This window comes from Arvicanthis niloticus, chromosome 6 (genome assembly GCF_011762505.2).
Source record: "Arvicanthis niloticus isolate mArvNil1 chromosome 6, mArvNil1.pat.X, whole genome shotgun sequence".
NCBI lineage: Eukaryota > Metazoa > Chordata > Mammalia > Rodentia > Muridae > Arvicanthis > Arvicanthis niloticus.
The window spans coordinates 100,187,911-100,207,140 of NC_047663.1; the positions used below are offsets into that span (position 1 = coordinate 100,187,911).

The 19,230-nt window shown below is 49.0% G+C and overlaps 2 protein-coding genes, 1 long non-coding RNA gene and 1 other non-coding gene across 4 annotated transcripts; 1 reads left to right on the forward strand and 3 right to left on the reverse strand.

Moving 5' to 3' along the window:
- Positions 1 to 117: 117 nt before the first annotated feature.
- Prm3 (protamine 3) lies at positions 118 to 569 on the reverse strand. Its single transcript, XM_034508029.2, has one exon. The coding sequence runs from the start codon at positions 512 to 514 to the stop codon at positions 200 to 202; it is 315 nt and encodes a 104-aa protein (XP_034363920.1). The 5' UTR covers positions 515 to 569; the 3' UTR covers positions 118 to 199.
- A 382-nt stretch (positions 570 to 951) lies between these two features.
- Positions 952 to 1,646, reverse strand: Prm2 (protamine 2). The gene is made up of 2 exons (XM_034507252.2): positions 1,285 to 1,646; positions 952 to 1,206 (listed from the first exon to the last, which is right to left on the reverse strand). Exons 1-2 carry the CDS (start codon positions 1,541 to 1,543, stop codon positions 1,142 to 1,144), a joined length of 324 nt encoding a protein of 107 aa, XP_034363143.1. The 5' UTR covers positions 1,544 to 1,646; the 3' UTR covers positions 952 to 1,141.
- A 3,656-nt stretch (positions 1,647 to 5,302) lies between these two features.
- Positions 5,303 to 5,797, reverse strand: LOC117711530 (uncharacterized). The gene is made up of 2 exons (XR_013111481.1): positions 5,600 to 5,797; positions 5,303 to 5,505 (listed from the first exon to the last, which is right to left on the reverse strand). It is a non-coding gene; the product is annotated as an uncharacterized LOC117711530 (transcript).
- Positions 5,798 to 12,096: 6,299 nt separating this feature from the next.
- LOC143442548 (uncharacterized) lies at positions 12,097 to 18,785 on the forward strand. The gene is made up of 3 exons (XR_013110796.1): positions 12,097 to 12,297; positions 16,523 to 16,604; positions 18,246 to 18,785. It is a non-coding gene; the product is annotated as an uncharacterized LOC143442548 (long non-coding RNA).
- The last annotated feature ends 445 nt before the right edge of the window (positions 18,786 to 19,230 follow it).

The window sequence follows — 19,230 nt, forward strand, 5'->3', positions numbered from 1 at the left end:
CCTCTGCCTCCATATGGACCACACACACAGCCCTGACAGCATCCCCAGCACCTATGCACCCTGCCCTTGGTGCTTCTGCGCACATAAAAGGAAAGAGGGACACCAGGAGAGTTCCATGGAGACTCTTTATTCTTTTCTGAATGTCCTCTTCCTCTGGCGTGCCAATGGGCACCCATCTCCAGGCAGGCCTTGTGATGGGTCAGGAGTGCGTCTGCTCGGGCTCGGAGCTTTGCTGGGCCTCGACATCCTCGGCACTCTCTTGCTTTTCGGACTCCAGCAACAGCAGCTTGCCTTTCACCGGGATCTGCTCCTCCTCCTCCTCATCATCATCATCCTCATCATCATCATCCTCTTCCTCATCCTCATCCTCCTCCTCACCCTCTGATGACAGGGAGAAGTTGTCTTGACTCACACAGGCCACGAGCTTCTTCATGGATGACTCGTGGCCACGGCTGTGACCCGTGTTCTGGGCTGGGCCGTGGCCAGTGCTGAGCTTGGCACAGCGGGAACCCATCGCCCACTCCTGTCTCTCTGGACTAGGAGGGAGGCAGCCTGGGCAGTGAAAGGATGTAAGGCTGGTGGGTGTGGCGCTGACCTCACAAAGGCTCCAAGGCACCACCCTCCCCCACTCCAGAATGTGGAGCTATGCTTGCACCCTGTCCCAGATTGCCCTATGAGCCAGGATGATGGGAGTGGAAGCTGGAGAAGGGCACAAACTAGATCTTTGTGTGCCTACGGCCGCCATGCCACGCTTCGCCCCACCCCCCATCCCATCCCATTGCATCCCACCCCATTCCAGATCTTCATGTTCAGTTCACATGATGCTACCAAGTAGGTTGCTTGGATTTGACCACCTATTCATGGTTCAGGTCACTTCCTGAGTGGACCTTGTTTCCTATTCCCTTCCCTCAGGCCCACGACGTTCATGAAAAGGAGACAGCAGGCAGTGAATCTCGTGTCAAGCTTTATTTGGCAGGTGGCTTTGCTCATTACTCAGATCTCGTGGCTCCTTGGCAGCTCAGGGCTCAGACAGCAACATGGAATGGTATTATGGCCTCACGTGACGTTGCTTGGGCAGGTGACTATTCCTTGGGCAGGTGACTTCCTTGGCTCCAGGCAGAATGGACAGGCCTGGGGAGGCTTAGTGATAGTGCCTCCTACATTTCCTGCACCTGCATCTCCTCCTCCTTCGAGATCTTCTGCAGCCTATAGAAAGAAAAGTTCAGCTTTGCTAGGCTGCCCAGAAGGCAGCATCACAGGTGGGCTTGGTTGTTGGGTGCTTACCTCTGCGATGCCGCCTCCTGTGGCGGCAGGAGTGTCTCCTCCGCCTTCTGCATGACCTACGTCTCTTGTGGATCCTATGCAGCCTCTTACGAGAGCAGCGCCTGTGTCTGTGGTGGTGGTGGCCCCTGTGTGTCCTCCCATAGTCCTCCACGCGCTCTGGGCTCAGCCCTTGCCCCTCCCCCTGCTCCTCGCGTTCATGGTCTTGCCCAGGCCCCTGATGCGGACCCTCACTGGGGCTCCTCATTCGGTAGCGAACCATAGTGCCAGGAGATCAGGAGGTTCTGGGTTGAGGCTGCAGCTGACCTGGATTGGAGGAGGAGGGACGGAAGCCTGCCCACCTGCTCTTGGTGGTGATGATGGTCTGGTGTGGGGAGCTCTCAGAGGGCTCATATATAAAGGTGAACCCCACTGTGACCTGTCGGCCCACCCCTGATTGATTGTTCCCACCCTGCCCAGTTCCCTCTGTGAGGGCAGCACAGGGTTTGCAGCACTGGCTGGCAGGTTGGGAGCCTTGAAGCCCTTGTAGCATGCTGACTTATTTAATGTGAGATGGCCTCACACATGGAAGGAAAACCTAACCCTAGCTGGAATTACACGTGTGTGCTACCGTTTCCTGGGCATGTAATGTTGGAGATGCAGCCCATATGTGGCCTTGGTTGGGCATTCTAGAAAGCACTCTAGCAACTCCCAGCCCAGTCTGTGCCGACATCCTGCCAGGAACTGGCCAAAGTTTCCCACCTACTCCATGTGTGTCCATTGCGACTGAAATGGACAATGTAACATATCTTCCCATGGGGGAAACTGAGGCACAGATAAGGAGAAAATAGGGCCAGAATTCAGCATAACTGGCTGTCTTGGATCTTGCTTAGTAGGTCAGGCTAACCAGGTTTGCCTACCTCTACTTCAAGAAATGTCTGAGACATTTCTTGATTTCTACATGCCTCTCAACTCTATCTCCCTGGCTCATGATAGTGTGTGCAAGGGTCTGGGCTCCACCCAACAAGGGAAAAAAGTTGTGCATGTTAATGAAGCTCACAGAGGGTTTTGTACTTTGTATGTATATATACATATATATGAACATTGACCCAACATGGTGGCTTTGGTACCTTGTATCTGAAGTCCAGAATCAGAAGGGTGTGGGAGTGGGGCAGAGGGATACAGTCCCTCATACTTCTTGACTCTAAGCCTGTCACCATGACAGGACAATGAACAGTTGGAAGTGTGTACCTAGCTTTCATGAGGTCTAAACTAGGCGCAAAGGTACACAGTATCCTTGGCTACATGGCCTATTTATTTTAGTCTGTGGAAGAGTGCAGAAGACCCAGTAGATGTCTGTTTGACTGTGGCCATTTTGCTATCATGGGAAACACAACTTGTCTGGTTCTTGAGCACCTGCCAGGCCACAGGATTGGGTCAAGGGCTCCAAGTCCTGGACACCCACTGTCTTAGGGTTTCCATTGAAGATACACCGTGACCAGGGCAACTCTTATAAGGGCATTTCACTGGGGCTGGCTTACTGTTTGAGAGGTTCAGTCCATTATGGGGGGAAGCATGGCATCATCCAGGCTGACTTGGAGCTTGGAGTTCTTCATCTTGTTCAGAAGGCAAGCAGGAAAAGACTGGCATCCTTGGGCAGCTAGGAGTCTCTAAAACCATCCCCACAGTGACACACTTCCTCCAACAAGGCCACACCTACTCTAACAAGGCCACACCTCCTAATAGTGCCACTCCCTGGCCCCCATAGGCTTGTTCAAACACATGAGTCTTGAGTATTTAGTCCAACTTGAAAAGTCTCATAGTCTATAATAGCCTCAACAATGTTAAAAGTCCAAAGTCTTTTCTAAGATTTATGCATTCAATCTCAACTGTAATCACTCTATAAAGACAAGACAAAATCAAAAAGCAGATCAAGTACCTCCCACATCACAGGATATACATTACCATTCCAAAATGTCATAGTAAGAAAATACATCTCCATGTCTGAAATCAAAGCTCTCTTCAGCTCTTCAACTCCTTTCATCCATGTTGACTGCTGTTGGCAGATCTGGCATTCAGCAGCAACAAACTCCATTCTCTCGGGCTGCTTCTACTCCCTGTTAGCAGCTACTCCAAGGTAACTTCAACTTTACGTGTTTTAGTATCTGGGATCCACATATGATCTTCTGGGCTTCTCCAAAGAGCTTGAGTCACTTCTCCAGCTCCTCTGTAGCACTCTAGGCTCTGGTTGACATCACTCCACTGCTGCTGCTGCTGCTCTTGGTGACCATCCCATGGTGATGGCATCTCCAACACACTAGGGTTTTTCATTGCAGCTAGGCTTCACCAATAATAGTCTCAAATAAGATCCCTTCATGGTGCTAAGCCTCGCTCACCCTGCCAAGCACAGGACGCTGTCAACTGCAACTGAGGCTGCACCTTCACCAATGGCTTTCCATGGCCCTCACAGTGCCAAGCCTCAGCTGCTCTTCATGACCCCTTCTTGCCTTCAAAACCAGTACCACCTGGGTGACTCTTACACATTACCAAGTCTAGCTGTAGCACAAAGTTCTTCTTAAAGAAGCTATCTTTGAGAGCCACCTCTTAATCACTAATTTCTTGTTCCATCTAACCAGCATTGATTATCCCAGTAGTCTCCCCCTACTCTTGACTCTAAAGCCAGAGCCACATAGCTGAAACTGCCAAGTTCTGCTGCTTGCTGGAGCTGGAACATGGCCCCTTGTTCTATTGCATCCTTCGATGCCTAAGCTTGGCTGTCCTAGAACTTGCTCTGTAGGTTGACCATGAGATCTGCATGGTCTATACCACCATACTTGGACTTAAGCTTTTCTTCACCTAGAACTTGCTCTGTCCCAGGCTGGGCTTGAACTCAGAGATCTGCTTATCTTTTGTCTCCTGGGATTAAAGGTGTATATACCACCATGCCTGGGCCTAAGCTTTTCATGGCCACTGTTCCTCAAGAAAGTCTGTGTCTTCCAGCCTCAAGATCTGGATCATAAGTGTGCCCTCCATTTCTGGATTGTAAATCGTTCCATATGAAAACAATAACCAGGTAATAACATCTAACCTTGTGCTAAGCCTCACCTTGTCAAGCACAACCCGTTCAGTCCTGTGCTGTCTAAGCTTAGCTGGTGGGATCTTGTCCTGAGGTCACCACTCTGTTATCTGTTTATCTCCTTGAATGCAGGATTCAGCTTCAGCTTTACTTCCTGGTGCCCCTTTATTCTTTGAACCATACATAAGCTATGTCCTCTGGTTTGATGTTTGATCCAGCATAGCAAGCTTATGTATGGTTCATAGTTTAATGACGGGCCTTCAGACAAGGCAAAAAGCAGTCGCAGCCACAGAGTTCAAATCACCCTCAGCACCAATGTCTTTTTTAAAAAAAAAAAAAAAAAAAAAAAAAACTAGGGCCCATTAATCCTCATTTAAAACATCCCACTGCTTTTATAATCCAAAGTCCCAAAATACATATTCCTCCAAACAAAAACATGGTCAGGCCTATCAACAGCAATACCCCACTCTCAGTACCAACTTTTCAACATTTCATTGGGGCTGGCTTACAGTTTCAAAGGTTCAGTCCATTATCATGGTGGGAAGCATGGCAGCGTCCAGGCTGAATTGGTACTGAAGGAGCCGCAAGTTCTACATCTTGTTCTGAAGGCAGACAGAAGACTGGCATCCTCAGGCAGCTAGGAGGTTGCTCTCTAAACCCATCCCCACAATTACACTTCCTACAAGGCCACACCCACTCCAACAAGGCCACACCTCCCTGGCCAAGCATTCAAACCACCATACCCAGCTTCTGACCAAGTGGCCTTCTGTCTTCAACTCAGGTGTGGCCTTATGGCAGTCTTTGTGGCTGGGACTCAAGACCCGTCAGGGTAGGTAGCCTGCCCTGCCATTGGTAAAACCTTGTGCATCTGTGCACAGAGACCCTCGGACACAGGTCTTCCCTACATGTCCCCTTACCACATCCGCGCGCCCTCCCCAAGCCCAAGGACTAAGAGGCAGAATGGGATCAGTTTTCAACATTTATTGACAGGTGGCATTGTTCCTTAGCAGGCTCCTGTTTTTCATCGGACGGTGGCATTTTTCAAGATGTGGCGAGATGCTCTTGAAGTCTGGTAAAATTCTCAGGCAGGAGTTTTGATGGACTTGCTATTCTGTGCATCTAGTATTTTTTACACCTTATGGTGTATGAGCGACGGCGGCGGCAACATCCTAGAAAGGCAAGAAAAGTGGTGAGAGGGACTCCGACGGTGCCCAATCCTTGCACTCCCTGGACTCCCCTGACCCAGCCCAACCCTCTGCTCACTTCTCCTCCGCCGCCGGCAGCATCGCCTCCTCCGTCTGCGACATCTTCGCCTGCGGCGGCGGCATCTGCTCCTGCTTTTGCTGCGGCAGCATCGGTATCTGGCCATGGTGCTGGCTTGGCCGGGAGCTGGCTCAGAGCAGGGGGCACCACCTGGGTCGAGCCAGCCAACCTGTGAGCAGGTGGAATTTTGTGGGCTGTAGCTGGGGAGCCAGCACCCTCTTCCTCTTATAGATACTAATGGCCCCTGGGAATTATGAAGTCAAAGAGGACCAGGACCTCACAGACCATGGCCAGTGAGAACCTGTACCATGTCCAAATATGGGCATGAGAGTGGTGGGCAGGGCTCTGGCATCAGGAGTTGCTTGTGTCACAGTCAAGAAGTGACAAGGATGGCATCCATTTGAGCATTCAGTCACTCACTAGGCTTAGGTGCTAAGTCCCACACGCCTGCTTCTGGGCTAGGTCCTGACAGATAACCCAAGGCCAGACAGGTGGGTGGGTGAAATAGCCACACCCGAAATTGAACTGTGAAAAAACACCCCTCTTCAGACTGCCCAGAGGATGCTGTTGAGGGAACTTGACCTTATAAGAAATTATCAAAAGCCCCAGTGGGGCACAGACAAATCCAGAGGATCTCAGAGTTCCAGGAGGAGTGAGCTCTAGTAAACCCCTGGGGCCCCATGAGGTGTTTAAGGTATAAACAGGGAGTCACACGGATACAGGCCAATGTTTAGACTGAGGAAGGTGTTGGATATTATTAGGAGGTGAATCTGGGTGCTGCCACTGGTCACTGCTCCCAGGAGCGAACTTCCTGTTGCGTTGCTGTATCGCCTGAGAGGGAAGCTGAAAGATGGACAGGAATCGGAGGGAGGTTAGGCTCAGGAGGTGAAGAGGGGAAGCAACCTGGAATTGGCTGAGGTGGAGTGGGCCCCGCACTGTGCCCCCCTGAACTTTTGGTGTATAGAGGATTGCAGTTCATGTTAGACTTGGCATCTGGTCACAGAGAAGTAGTGTGGGATGAGAGAGGCTTTGTCGTGCTTTCTGTAAGAAACCAAAGGCCCACGGTATCCTGGGAACACACAGGTAGGCAGAAGGTGATGGGCCACCTTGACAGCTGCTTCTCAGTGCTTCTGAAGTGTCTGCTGCAAAGCAAAAGAGGGTAGTGAGCAGATGCGTGGGGATGGGAAAAGTGCCCAGTTTGGAGAAAGCCTCAAAACGACACCAAAACCAGCACCCTTCAGATCAATGGCTCAGGCGGCTTCTACTCTGCCTTCACCAGACACTTGTGCAGTCGTGGGCAAGGGATGAGTAGAGGGTGGAAGCCCAGCCCATTTTGTGTGTTAAGCCAGACCCCATACTGTGGGTGTTTCTCACACAGGACATTTTTTTTTTCCTCCTAAATCCATAGCTCAGGGTTGAGCTTGAATTTTCAAGTTTGAACATAGGTGGACTAAAAGCTAGCTTTGGCCTTCTGGAAACCCAGTCACACCTACTGTCCAAGCACAAGAGAAAAGTGGGTGGGATAAAGGTGTCACTGTCTAGTTCAAGAGCTGTCTCAGACACCTAACCGCTGCCGTGATCACCCACATGGCTTCAGAGCTCTTTAAGTCCAGGACAAAATGAGGCTCTAGGGAGGTTGGGAGGGTTCAGGCTCCCCACCTCCAACCCACAGTGAGGTGTCCTAAGATCAAGCTGCTGACCACTAAGGCCTGCAGTGGGTGGAACTGAGTAGGCCAGGGCTGGTGGTCACTGAATGGGCCCTCCATCAGCCCGGGATCCTATACAGGGCCCACACTGAAGGAGTGGACATTGTGTTTGCCTCAGGACATCTTCAGCCATTGAAACCCTCCACATTGGAGGTCCTTGCTCCCCAACCCTATCCCTGAAGTCAATGTGATCGTTTTTGTCAGTGTGGATTTGTGAGTATGTCATCCTTTGCATTATTTTTTCTTTTTCTTAAATTTTTTTTGTTTTTGTTTTTTTGTTTTTTTGTTTGTTTGTTTTTTGAGACAGGGTTTCTCTGTGTAGTTTTGGCTGTCCTGGAACTCACTCTGTAAACCAGGCTGGCCTCAAACTCAGAAATCTGCCTGCCTCTGCCTCCCAAGTGCTGGGATTACAGGCATGCGCCACCACTACCCGGCTCTTTCTTTCTTTCTTTCTTTCTTTCTTTCTTTCTTTCTTTTTTTTTTAAAGATTCATTTATTTATGTATATGAGTACACTATAGCTATCTTCAGACATACCAGAAGAAGGCATCAGATCCCATTACAGATGGTTGTGAGGCTGTGAGCCACCATGTGGTTGCTGGGAGTTGAACTCAGGACCTCTGGAAGAGCAGTCAGTGCTCTTAACCGCTGAGCCACCTCTCCAGCCCCGCATTATTTTTTCTTGGTTGCTTTTCTTGTTGCTGTAGCAGAATGCCCAGCAGAAGCAACCTCAGGGAGGGAGGGTGTTTGACTCACAGTCTCGGGGGCTTCCATCTGCAGTGGTGGGAGCTTGTGTGGTACAATGACGGCATCTAGACTCACTCAAGAGACAGATACTTGAGCATTTCTGTGAGGGCATTTCTAGATTAGGTTAATCAGCACAGGAAGGCCTATTCTATATGTGGGCAGAACCATCCCTCGGGCTGGACTTTCCTGGACTCAGGAAAAGGAGAAAGTGGGCAGGGTACCAGCGTTCATCTCTCTCTGCTTCCTGGATGTGGTTACAATGTGACCTGCTGCCTCAGCCTCCTGCAAACTTGTCCTCCCTACCAAGATGCGCTGTACACTCCTCACTATGAGACAAATCCCTTGAGGGTATTTTGTCACAATGTTGCTATATGTAACTGAACACGTGACCTTTTGCTATCATCATCATTGTGGATCAGGAAGCAGAGACTTTTAGACCAGAACTAGAGGCTGACATACCCTCCAAAGGTCCCCTCAGTGACCTGTGTCTAGTGGCTAGGGTGCGTATCCCACAGGTTCCCTAACCTCCCGAGAGAGCACTACCATGCAGCGACCAACTGTTCACTTGACATTCAGATTTTTACAGTTATAGCCTGCCTTTAGAGCCTTCCAGGCTGCTCTAGACTTGTCTTGTGTTACTCAGTCTGGCCTTAGAATCACATCTCCAAGCACTTCCCTTGGACTGGCAGAGAAACCAAGATATGGGCATGGGATGCCCAATCATGGGGCACTTCTGCTTACACAGCCTCATGACTAACAGAGAAGCCTGTGTGTGGTTTTTCTGGATCCATCGACTTGTATATTTCCATATATAACTGGGATTGGTTTCTGTGGCTGGAACCCTGACTGTATTGAGATCCACAAACTGTAGACATGAGGAAGTTTGGAGCAGATTAGAACCAGAGGGCTCTGACCTATGAAGAGTTCAACCCTCAGTGGAGTGCCAGTTTGATGGGCCTGTTGAAGACGGAGCTTGGTTAGAGGAAGTGGTCCACTGCAGGTGGGTCCTTGCAACTACACCAATCCCTGGTCCCTTCCTGTAGTCCCACTGTGAGGGTTTGTGTATGCTTAGTCCAGGGAGTGCCACTATTAGGAGGTGTAGCCTTGTTGGAGTAGGTGTGTCACTGTGGGTGTGGGCTTTTTACTATCCTTGTCCTAGCTGCCTAGAAGCCAGTCTTCTCCTAGCAGCCTTCTGATGAAGATGGAGAACTCTCAGCTCCTCCTGCACCATGCCTGCCTGGATGCTGCCATGCTCCTGCCTTGATGATAATGGACTGAACCTCTGACCTGTAAACCAGCCCCAATTAAATGTTGTCTTTATAAGACTTGCCTTGGTCAAGGTGTCTGTTCCCAGCAGTAAAACCCTAACTGAGACAGAAGAATGGAGTATTGCTGTGATAGGCCTGACCATGCTTTTGTTTGGAAGAATATGGATTTGGGGACTTTGGATTTGGAAAGCAGTGGAATGTTTAAGTGGGGCTTAATGAGCCATCCTAGTAAGAATATGGAAGACTTTGTTGCTGAGAGTTATTTAAATTGTAGGATCCTGGCTCTAGATGTTTCAGAGGAGAATTTTAATATGTGGCAAAGGGACCGTTCTTGGGATTTATTGGTAAAGAATGTGGTTCCTTTTTGTCCTTGTCCGAAGAGTCTACCTGAGGCTAAAGTAAAGAGATTTATAAGAATTGCCTTGGCAAAGTCCCAAAAAAGCCCAGCAGAAAATTTGTTCTCTGGTTAAGTCTCATGAAGAGCATTTTGAAAAAGCATAGCAAGCTTAGAAAGAAAAAAATATAAAATATATGGTTTGAGTATTAAAGGGCCACCTGTTAGTATTCTGCCTAAACTCCACCTCCACAGTTACCTGGCAACAGCCAGGTAGGCCTGATCCACTATAAAAGGGGCTGCTTGCCCCCTCCTCACTCTCTCTCTTACCCTCTTTCTCTTACTCTTTTGCCTCTCTGTCCCCTCTCCTCTCCATGTGGTCATGGCTGGCCTCTACTTCTCTTCTCTCTTATCCTTCCACCTTCGGCCCTATCTCCTGAATAAACCTCCTCCCCCCTTGGAACCGTGTGGTCTGGAGTGGTCTGTTCAGTCTAAGACTAAGGTTGGACCTTTTTCTAACAACTAACAGCACCAGGAAGGAAAATGGAGCTGAATCCTGTGTTTAAGGATATTAAATTGAATTAAGGGACTAGTGACCTTGGGACAAGATCCCAGCCAACTTAAGTTAGATCCAGGCATAGTAATACAAGCCTTTAATCCCAGGAGGCAGAGGCAAGCAGATCTCTGAGTTCAAGACCAGCCTGGGATAAAGCAGGTTCTAGGCGAAGAAATTCAGGCATGGTGGTACAGGCCTTTAATCACAGCATTACAGGAGTCAGAGCCCCACAGATCTCTGAGTTCAAGGTCAATCTACAGAGCAAGTTCCAGGACAGCCAAGCTTAGGCAGAGAGAGAGAGAGAGAGAGAGAGAGAGAGAGAGAGAGAGAGAGAGAGAGAGAGAAACAGAAAGTTGGTAATAGAATAAAGGGCGTGGGGGAATGTTCCAGCTCCAGCAAGCAACAGAACTCAGCAGCTTTGGCCATGTGGCTCTGGCTTTAGAGTCAAGAATAGAAGGGACTACTGGGACAATCGATGCTGGTTAGCTGGAGCTAAGAAATTAGCAGTGATTAAGAAGAGACCAGCATCACTGAGGTGAAATCTGGGAAGTGTTTCTGAGAGGACAAAGAAGCCATGTTCCTGAGATAGCCAAGGTTGTACTTCGTGCTACAGCTGGACTTGGTAATGTGTAAGAGTCACCCAGGTGGTACTGGTTTTGAAGGCATGAAGGGGTCATGGAGAGCAGCTGAGGCTTGGCACTGGGTGAGGCCATGAAAAGCCATTGGTGAAGGTGCAGCCTCAGTTATAGTTGATGGCCCAGGACTGAAGGGGTCATGCAAAGGATTTGAGGTTGGCACCATGAAGAGATCATGTGAGAGGCTATTGGTGAAGCCTAGTTGCAGCAGAAGACCCCAATGCATTGGAGATGCCAGTACCATGGGATGATCACCAGGAACAGCAGCAACCTTGGAGTGGATCAACCAGAGCCTAGATTGCTACAGAGAGCAGAGCTGGAGAAGTTACCCAAGCCCTTTGGAGGAAGCCAGAAGATGATCATGTGTGGATCCCAGATATTGAAACAAGAAGCTGTGAAGCTGAAGCTGCCTTGGAGACCCCAAGATGTTAGAGACACCAGAGCCATGGGCTGTCGGCTGAGGAAAGCTGCTAACAGGGAGTGGAACCAGCCCAGGAGAAAGATTTTTGAAGTCAACAAAGATGAAAAAGGAGTTGGAGACCTGTAGATGGGGATTTGAAGATATCAACCATGGAGATGCAGAGTTTGGAGTTTGCCCAGCTGGTTTCCTGTCTGGCTTTGGAGATTATAGTTAAGTAATCAGAATCTCAGAAGAGAACCTTGAACTTTGGACTTTTGACATTGTTGATACTGCTATAGACTAGTCAAGCTTTGGAAGTTGGACTAAATGTACTTTTCTATTATGGTATGTTTAGGTATGACCCCCATAGACTCATGTGTTTGAACAAGCCTATAAGGGGCCAGGGAGTGGAATGTGGTGGTTTGTATATGCTTGGCCCAAGGAGTGGCACTATTAGGAGGTGTGGCCTTTTTGGAGGAAGTGTGTCACTGTGGGCATGGGCTTTAATACCCCTGTCCTAGCTGCTTGGAAGCCAGTCTTGTCCTAGCAGCCTTCAGATGAAGATGTAGAACTCTCAGCTTCTCCTGTACCATGCCTGCCTGGACACTGCCATGCTTCCTTCCTGTCATGACGATAAAGGACTAAACTTCTGAAATTGTAGACCAGTGGCCATAGTACTGAGTTTGTGGGCCTCCAAAAGCTGAGTGACGGTGTGGGGGTGGGGAATGGGGGAGGGAAGATGGTGAGCACCAGGCTACCCACCCAACCACCTACCCATTGTGATTTAAATAAAGGCTCTTGGCAGGCATCCTTTTTCTCCCGGGCTGGGACAGGAGCCCAGGGCTCAGACTGCAGGCAATGGCTCCCCACAGAGCCTCCTTTTTCCTGCTCTGTCTCATTCTTTCCTCTCCTTCCTCATGAGTATTGAAGAATTCCTACGTTCGATTTCACCTTCCTGGGAAGTGATGTGAAGTCATCACCTTCCAGTGATGACTTGTGTGTTCCCAGCAGCACTATCGCCCTCTGGGATCTTGAACACTGAGTGTCTTTCAGGTGAGAAATATTCCGGGTGTTGGCATCTTAGCCTGGCACTATGTCCTGTGCATCACACACGCTGGCTCTATTTACTGAGAGAGAGGGGGCAGAGAGGGAGAGAGAGAGGGAGAAAAGTGGCTTATATAAAGTCCTGTGAGGCCGGGTGGTGGTGGCGCACGCCTTTAATCTGATTTCTGAGTTCGAGGCCAGCCTGGTCTACAGAGTGAGTTCCAGGACAGCCAGGGCTACACAGAGAAACTCTGTCTCGAAAAACCAAAAAAAAAAAAAAAAAAACCATGAGGAGGAGGAAGAGGAAGAAGAGATGGCCTCCATGGTTTTCAAGGCACCAGAGTCCCCTTCCACTGGTGCTTTGCATTCCTTCTATAAGTAATGTAATTAATTACTCAGAGGTAAGGTCAGAAGCCACCTCTGCAGGGCCTGCAGCCTACATAGCAACCAACCATCCAGAAAGAGGAAGAGGGCTTTGAATTTGCTGTGTGGCTAAGTAGCTAAAGATGACCTTGAACTCCTGATCCTCCTGCCTCCACTACCCTGATGCTGCGATTGCAGGCATACACCACTACAGCAGACTTAAATTTGCCTTTTAACTTTTAACTGGTAGACACACAAAGCCAGTACATATTAATAGAGAGTATGTGATATTCCTGTACACGTTCACACTGTCATGCTTAAGTCACAGTAAGGCTATCAACTTCCCTCAAATATCCATCGTGTGTGTGTGTGTGTGTGTGTGTGTGTGTGTGCGTGTGTGCGCGTGCACGCGCGTGTGTATGTTCCTGCAAAGTCAGATGTCAACATTGAGTATTATTCCTTGGGAACCATCTACCCTGATTTGGGGGGATAGGATCTCTCACTATCTACACTAGAACTCCCAGTGTAGGCTAGGGTGACTAGCCAGTGGGTCCCAAGGCTCTTCCTGCTTCTGCCTCCATCGCAATCACATGTCACCACACCTGTGTGCTGAGGTCACACTTGGGTCCTCATGTTTGCAAGGCAAGAAGTACCCTACTGGCTGAGCCATCTCCCATTATTTCTTTTTTTTTTTCGGGGGGGGGGGGGGGTGGGTGTTTGGGTGTTGGGTGGGTGGTTTTGTTTGTTTTTCAAGACAGGGTTTCTCTGTGTAGCCCTGGCTGTCCTGGAACTCACTCTGTAGACCAGGCTGGCCTCGAACTCAGAAATCCGCCTGCCTCTGCCTCCCAAGTGCTGGGATTAAAGGCATGCGCCACCACCGCCCAGCCCATTATTTCTTTATGGTGCAAACATTTGCTCTTCTTTTTGTGGGTGTTTGAGGATGTGCAGTTTGAGAGCAAGAAAAGATCAAGCCAGAAGTGTGGGTGGCATGCATACTTTCAGTCCCACAACTTGGGGCAGAGACAAAAAGGTCTTTGTGAGTTCAAGGCTAGCCGGGGCTACATAGTGAGACCCTGTCTCAAAACAAAAAACAAAGAAAGAAGAAAGGAGAGAAGGAAGGAAAGAAAGGAAGGAAGGAAGGAAGGAAGGAAGGAAGGAAGGAAGGAAAACAAATCGGGTATAATTGCTATTGCCTATAATCCCAACACAGAAGACTAAGGCAAGAGTATTGACACAAATTTAAGGGTGGTCTAAGCTACACAATGAGACCCAAACAAAGCAAGGGGCCAGGGAAATGGCTCAGTGGATAAAGTACTTACTTTGTAAGTATGAGGATCAGAACTTGAACTTTGAGAGGCACTCAGGAGTCAGGGATGAGGAGTCCCCGGGGACATGGCGAGTTAGACTAGATGGAATTGCCGAGCTGGATTAATTTAGAGACCATTCGTCAAAGTGGAGTGTGACTGAACAACCTCAGGCCTTCACACATTCACACATACATGTATGCACATCCACATACATACATGTGGACACATACAATATACATGCAAAGCAAACAGTAAATAAGAGGATAAATAACAGGGTCTGGAGAGATGGCTCCTGTCACCAAGCCTGATGACTTGAGTTCAATCTCCCAGACCCACGGATGGGAGAAGACTGACCCTCACCAGTTGTTCTCGGATCTTCAGGCTCTCATGCACATCCATGATCATGCCGTCCATGGATGCTCACGCACATACACAAGCTCACAAAAAATAGTGCGGTAAAAATGAGGGCAAAGAGGAAGCTCAGTGTAACCGTAACCCCAGCAGTAGTGAGGCAGAAACAGGAAGTTTGAAAGTTTCAGGCTAGCCTTGGCAACATAGTGAGACTGCCTCAAAAACAAAACAAAATAAACAACAACAACAAAAAAAGGAAAAAGTAACGTTTTAAGTCGACAGAGTAGTTGGCTAAATAGTGTAGTGGGGAGTGGTCAAGGCACTTGAGGCTTAGAATGGCCATGAAAGAACCTTCTGGAACCCACTACCCTGGATCTTTCTGTGACTGGTGAAATAGCCAAATAGCTGGCAGGTAGTTCCTGTGTGTGTTCCTCAAGGACAAGCCAACCGGGTCACTTCTGTGGCCCTGCCCACATACAGGTCCCATAAGAATCATTTGACAGGAAAGAGAAACTCAGTGGCCAGCTGTGGTTCATTTGCACTTTCCCTGCCTGCCCTGGGCTGTTCTGTGGTTGGTTGTCACAGCAGGCTGCCCTAAGGGAAGAAGGCAGCAGTTCCCAGGAAGCTCCCAGCACAAGTGTGCAGTGCTCTGCACCCTGGGATAGCGCTGGGGGAACCACCACGCAGTATCCACAGCCCCTGCAGCAAATTACTGCACATGCAGGCAACCTGCTGCAGGGACTCGGTCTAAGCTAGGGCCTCAGTTTCTCCATCTGCAAACGGGCAGTAAAGCCCTTTTCTTGAAGTGTAGCAATAGGAAGCCCTATGCTGTGGTACTGGTATATGGGATGTCAGAACAAGAATGCAGAAATACAAATGGCACAATTGTTCTGAGTTAAAATAGAAGAAAACAAGCCAAGCTCTGCCCAGTAGTCTCATCTGAAAAGAGAGGAAAGCTGGGCTGAACACACTCTGTGTCTCTATTGCCATTCAGGTTGAGTTACAGGAAGGGAAATGAACACAGACACACAGCCTTTGTCCTGCAGGTCACAGTATGTGGGGGCAGTCACTTTGCAGTTAAAACAATGCTGCAATGAGAGCTGGAATCTCTTGGGAACACATTTAGAGCTGGCACTTTCCAAGCACCCATGAGGAGACCCTACTGGAACACCTGTGAGGACAGGTCTCCAGGCCCAGACACACAGCATTCACTGTAAAGAGAGGCAATGCAGGCTTGTCTTCCACACACCATTGCCTTCCAGAAAAAAGTTTAGGATTGTTTTCATCATCTCCAGTACAAAGAGAGGACTCCAAACCCAGTCCTTTCTGGTTCAGAAAGGTGACAGACTGACAGCCTCAGCTCTGAGCCCCAGAAATACTGGGGCTAGATGAGCCAATTGAGGCTGGCAGAGAGAAACCAGTTATAGACTTTGGGAAGACAGGCTACAGTTACCTGGACCTAGAAATGCAAATGAGCCTTGAGAAAGACATTTTGACAGATGACCACAAGTCTCTCCATGGCAAGAATCAACTAGGTCCTCAGCTGCAGCCCCCAGGCTGGGTCAGAGCTCACTGGGGAGGAAAGGAAGCTATCAGGTAGAATCAGACAGCCAAGCTTGTCCGAGCGTCCATTTCCACATCCGCCAGGGTGAGCAGAGTGAACTTGCAAGCTTTGTGTAAGGACCAAGAGCAACAGAGCGGGCAAGGGTGTATGTATAGAAGGCAGTGGACAGTGGCTGTGTGGAGCGCTTCCTTCTTGCCCAGACTTTGTAGTGTCTGCTCGGTACAGGACGTGGCCTCTCTCTGATTCATCTAATTCACACTCTGGGGCTGTGGCAACAGCCCAGGCAGTAAAATGTTCATTTCCCCACTATGAAGACCCAAGTTTAATCCCAGAACCTATATAAAAAACCAGGAGTGGTACCACCAATAATCCCAGTATGGGGGAAGTAGAGACAGGGGGTGGGGCTTGCTGGCCTAATCCATGAGCTCCAGGCTCAGAGACCCTGTCTCAAAAACTAAGATGGAAAGTGACTAAGGAAGAACCCGAATGTCTGGCCTCCACACCCCTGTATACGAATACCATACATAATAATTCACATTCCATAGATACTTACTGCATGTTGGGGATATGTCAGGCACCAAGCAGGGGCTCCCTGCCTCAGTCTTCTCATCAGTAAAGAGGCCATAGTAATGTTCCTTGCCTTATACAGGAGAACTGGGAGAGTTTAGTGCCTTCCCTGTTGGCAGATGGTGGCTTGCTAGTCACGGAGGCAAGGAGCAAGTACCTGTCAGGTAGGTTTCAGAACACTTTTCTGAGATGGGCCAAGCCTACTCAGTCCTCAGCTTCTCTTCCTCTGTGGTGGCATGTCCAGGATGCGTGTGGCTCCTCCACACCTTTTCCTCTGTAACTGAAAATAACTTGTAATTGAATCTTTTCACTGTTCCCAGCAGGAACACAGTCTTGGGCACTGTGCCTGCCAAGCCCACTGGTAAGGTCAGCCATTACTGGGTTTTGGTCGGTTTTGTAAGTCTCCTCTTGGAAGGAAAGTTCTAGAAACTAATGATCACTAGCAAACAGAGGCCCTCTAAAGACGGGCCTTCCATTCTCAGTCATCTTGGTCACACTGCCTCTGAAGCGTGGGTCTTCCACTCTCCTCCAAGATGAGGAGTACGGGCCCCATAGATTCTGCAGGTGCACATGACTGGGAGTCTCAAGCGAGACAATGTGGCCACAGCAAGTTAGACAGCCTCACATCCAAACCATGACTCACCATACCTGCAGCCCAGAGATCACAGGGACAGGGTGCCTAAGAATTCCCCACAAATCAATATAACATACCAGCAAAGTCCCCAGAGGACACAAAGCCAAGACTGCATCACACTCAAGTCCTGGGACAGCGGCAACAAATGACACCAAACCGGTCAGTTCCAACAGCAGAAGTGTCATCTATGGTTGAAGGTTAAGATCTCTGCCAGCTCTCAAAATTTTGGCCAAATTTTGCTCAAGAGACAGAGACAGATAGACCCCTAAGAGTTTGAGAATAATCTGGTCTTCCTAGTGATTTCCAAGACAGCCAGAGCTACAAAGTGAGACCTTGTCTCTGGGGAAAAAAAATTCTGAACATATCCTGTCTCCCTCCAATTAAGGTTATCATCAGAGTACTGATGGATCTTTGGGAGTTACTACATGTGAGATGCAGATAAATGCTCAAAGGAACCAGGGGAAGCTGCCACAGCTGTAGCATGTGACCACACATGTAGTATGTGACCACACATGTAGCATGTGACCACACATGGTACAGAGGGGCACCTCCGGAAACATCCACAAGTACTCCATCTATAAAATCCCCAGGTTTGGGGAGACACTAGAGCACCTCAGTCTTGTGGGTATCTCAATAAACACTAGCAAGGCTGCAACACTAGTAAGTCCTACCTCTGAGGACTCTGCTGTGGTTCCTGAAGCCTCCTGTGTTGATATTAAAGCTGTGATCAGGTGGCATCAGGCCTTTTTCCTGCCTTCTTTGGCTGGGGTGTCTCCACCCTATCCTTGTACCTCTAGACAGTATTTTGTAAAGTATGTTCTGTGCACCCTGAGGCTCTTTCAGTGCCTGGAGTCAAAATCCTGTTGCTGCCTCAGGGTCTATGCCTAGGCTTTTCTCTCCTCCTGGAATGTTGTTCTTTCTTGCCTTAATGAAGGTCTCTTGTTATCCACTGAGATCTTAGTGAAAGGGGACAAGCTCAGACATGGCTACCTTGACACCCGCACACAGTCCCTGCCTCACCAGTAGATTAGGGACTGGCTAGTTCCTGGCTCTCCCTCACGTGTCTCTGCTGCCACCTCTGCATGCATCTTGACACAGCTCACTTCATCCCTGTGCAGGGCTGAGAGCAGTGTGCCAGCCATGGTTCTCATTGTCCATCATCCTCCCCCAGCCCCAGGTTCACAGCTCAATGGCAGCTTTCAACGAATCCCCAGAGTTGGATGCAACCTCGATTCCTGAGAACAGGGTCCCGTGAGGTCTACAGATTTCTCCATGAGGCTGACAAAAATTGCTGTAGGATCTAAAGACATCTCTGTGTTCGAAGATACAACAGGAGCCAAGAATGGTGATGCACACAGAGGTCGAAGGCTAGCCTGGGCTTTATGGAACTTTGCAATGAAAATGGCACTTTCTTGTTCTTTTCCTCCTCCTTGTACCCTTCTTGTCACTGAATGCTTAGGGACACTAAGCAACAGAGCACAAGGGCTTGGGTTGTTCCCATGGCACCAGGCATCCAGCTGGGATTTCATTAATGCTTCTAGAAAGTCAGATCCCACCTCAGCTGTCTGTCTCTGTCTGTCTCTCTGCCCTGGGTCCCTAGATTTAAGAGGGGCCATGTCAGCTGGGAGTGGGGGTGCACACCATTAGTCCCAATACACAGGCTCTGAGCTCGAGGCCAGCCTGGTCTACAGAGTGAGTTCCTGGACAGTGGTTACACAGAGAAACCCTGTCTTGAAAAACCAAAAAAAAAAAAAAAAAGAAAGAAAGAAAGAAAGAAAGAAAGAAAGAAAAAGAAAAATAAAACAAAAAGAATGAAAGGAAGAAAGAAGGAAAGAAAGGAAGAAAGAAAGGAAGGAAGAGCAAGAGAGAGAGAAAGAGAGAGAGAGAGAGGAGAGAGAGAGAGAAGAATAAAGTGTAGTAACCCTGGACTCTGGAGGAGTGACAACACTGGGAAGTCTCTGGCAGGGAGTGTCACCTGCAAGTTGGTGCAGAGTTGGCACCTTTCCCTGGCTGCCAAGACACATGATGGAATGTCACCCAGCAGTAAGGCATGAAGGCTAGCTCTGTGTGCATGTCATGCTGGTGAACCTGGAGACCATTCTACATGCATGCTCCTGGTTAAAGGAAGAGCCCAGTCTGCAGGGAGGACAGCTGGG

Excerpts from the sequence above, each read along its gene's own strand:
- Prm3 (XM_034508029.2), bottom strand. The coding sequence starts at position 514 with ATGGGTTCCCGCTGTGCCAAGCTCAGCACTGGCCACGGCCCAGCCCAG.
- Prm2 (XM_034507252.2), bottom strand. The coding sequence starts at position 1,543 with ATGGTTCGCTACCGAATGAGGAGCCCCAGTGAGGGTCCGCATCAGGGG. Across the intron at positions 1,207-1,284 it reads CAGGAGGCGGCATCGCAGAG|GCTGCAGAAGATCTCGAAGG; the intron begins GTAAGCACCCAA and ends TTCTTTCTATAG.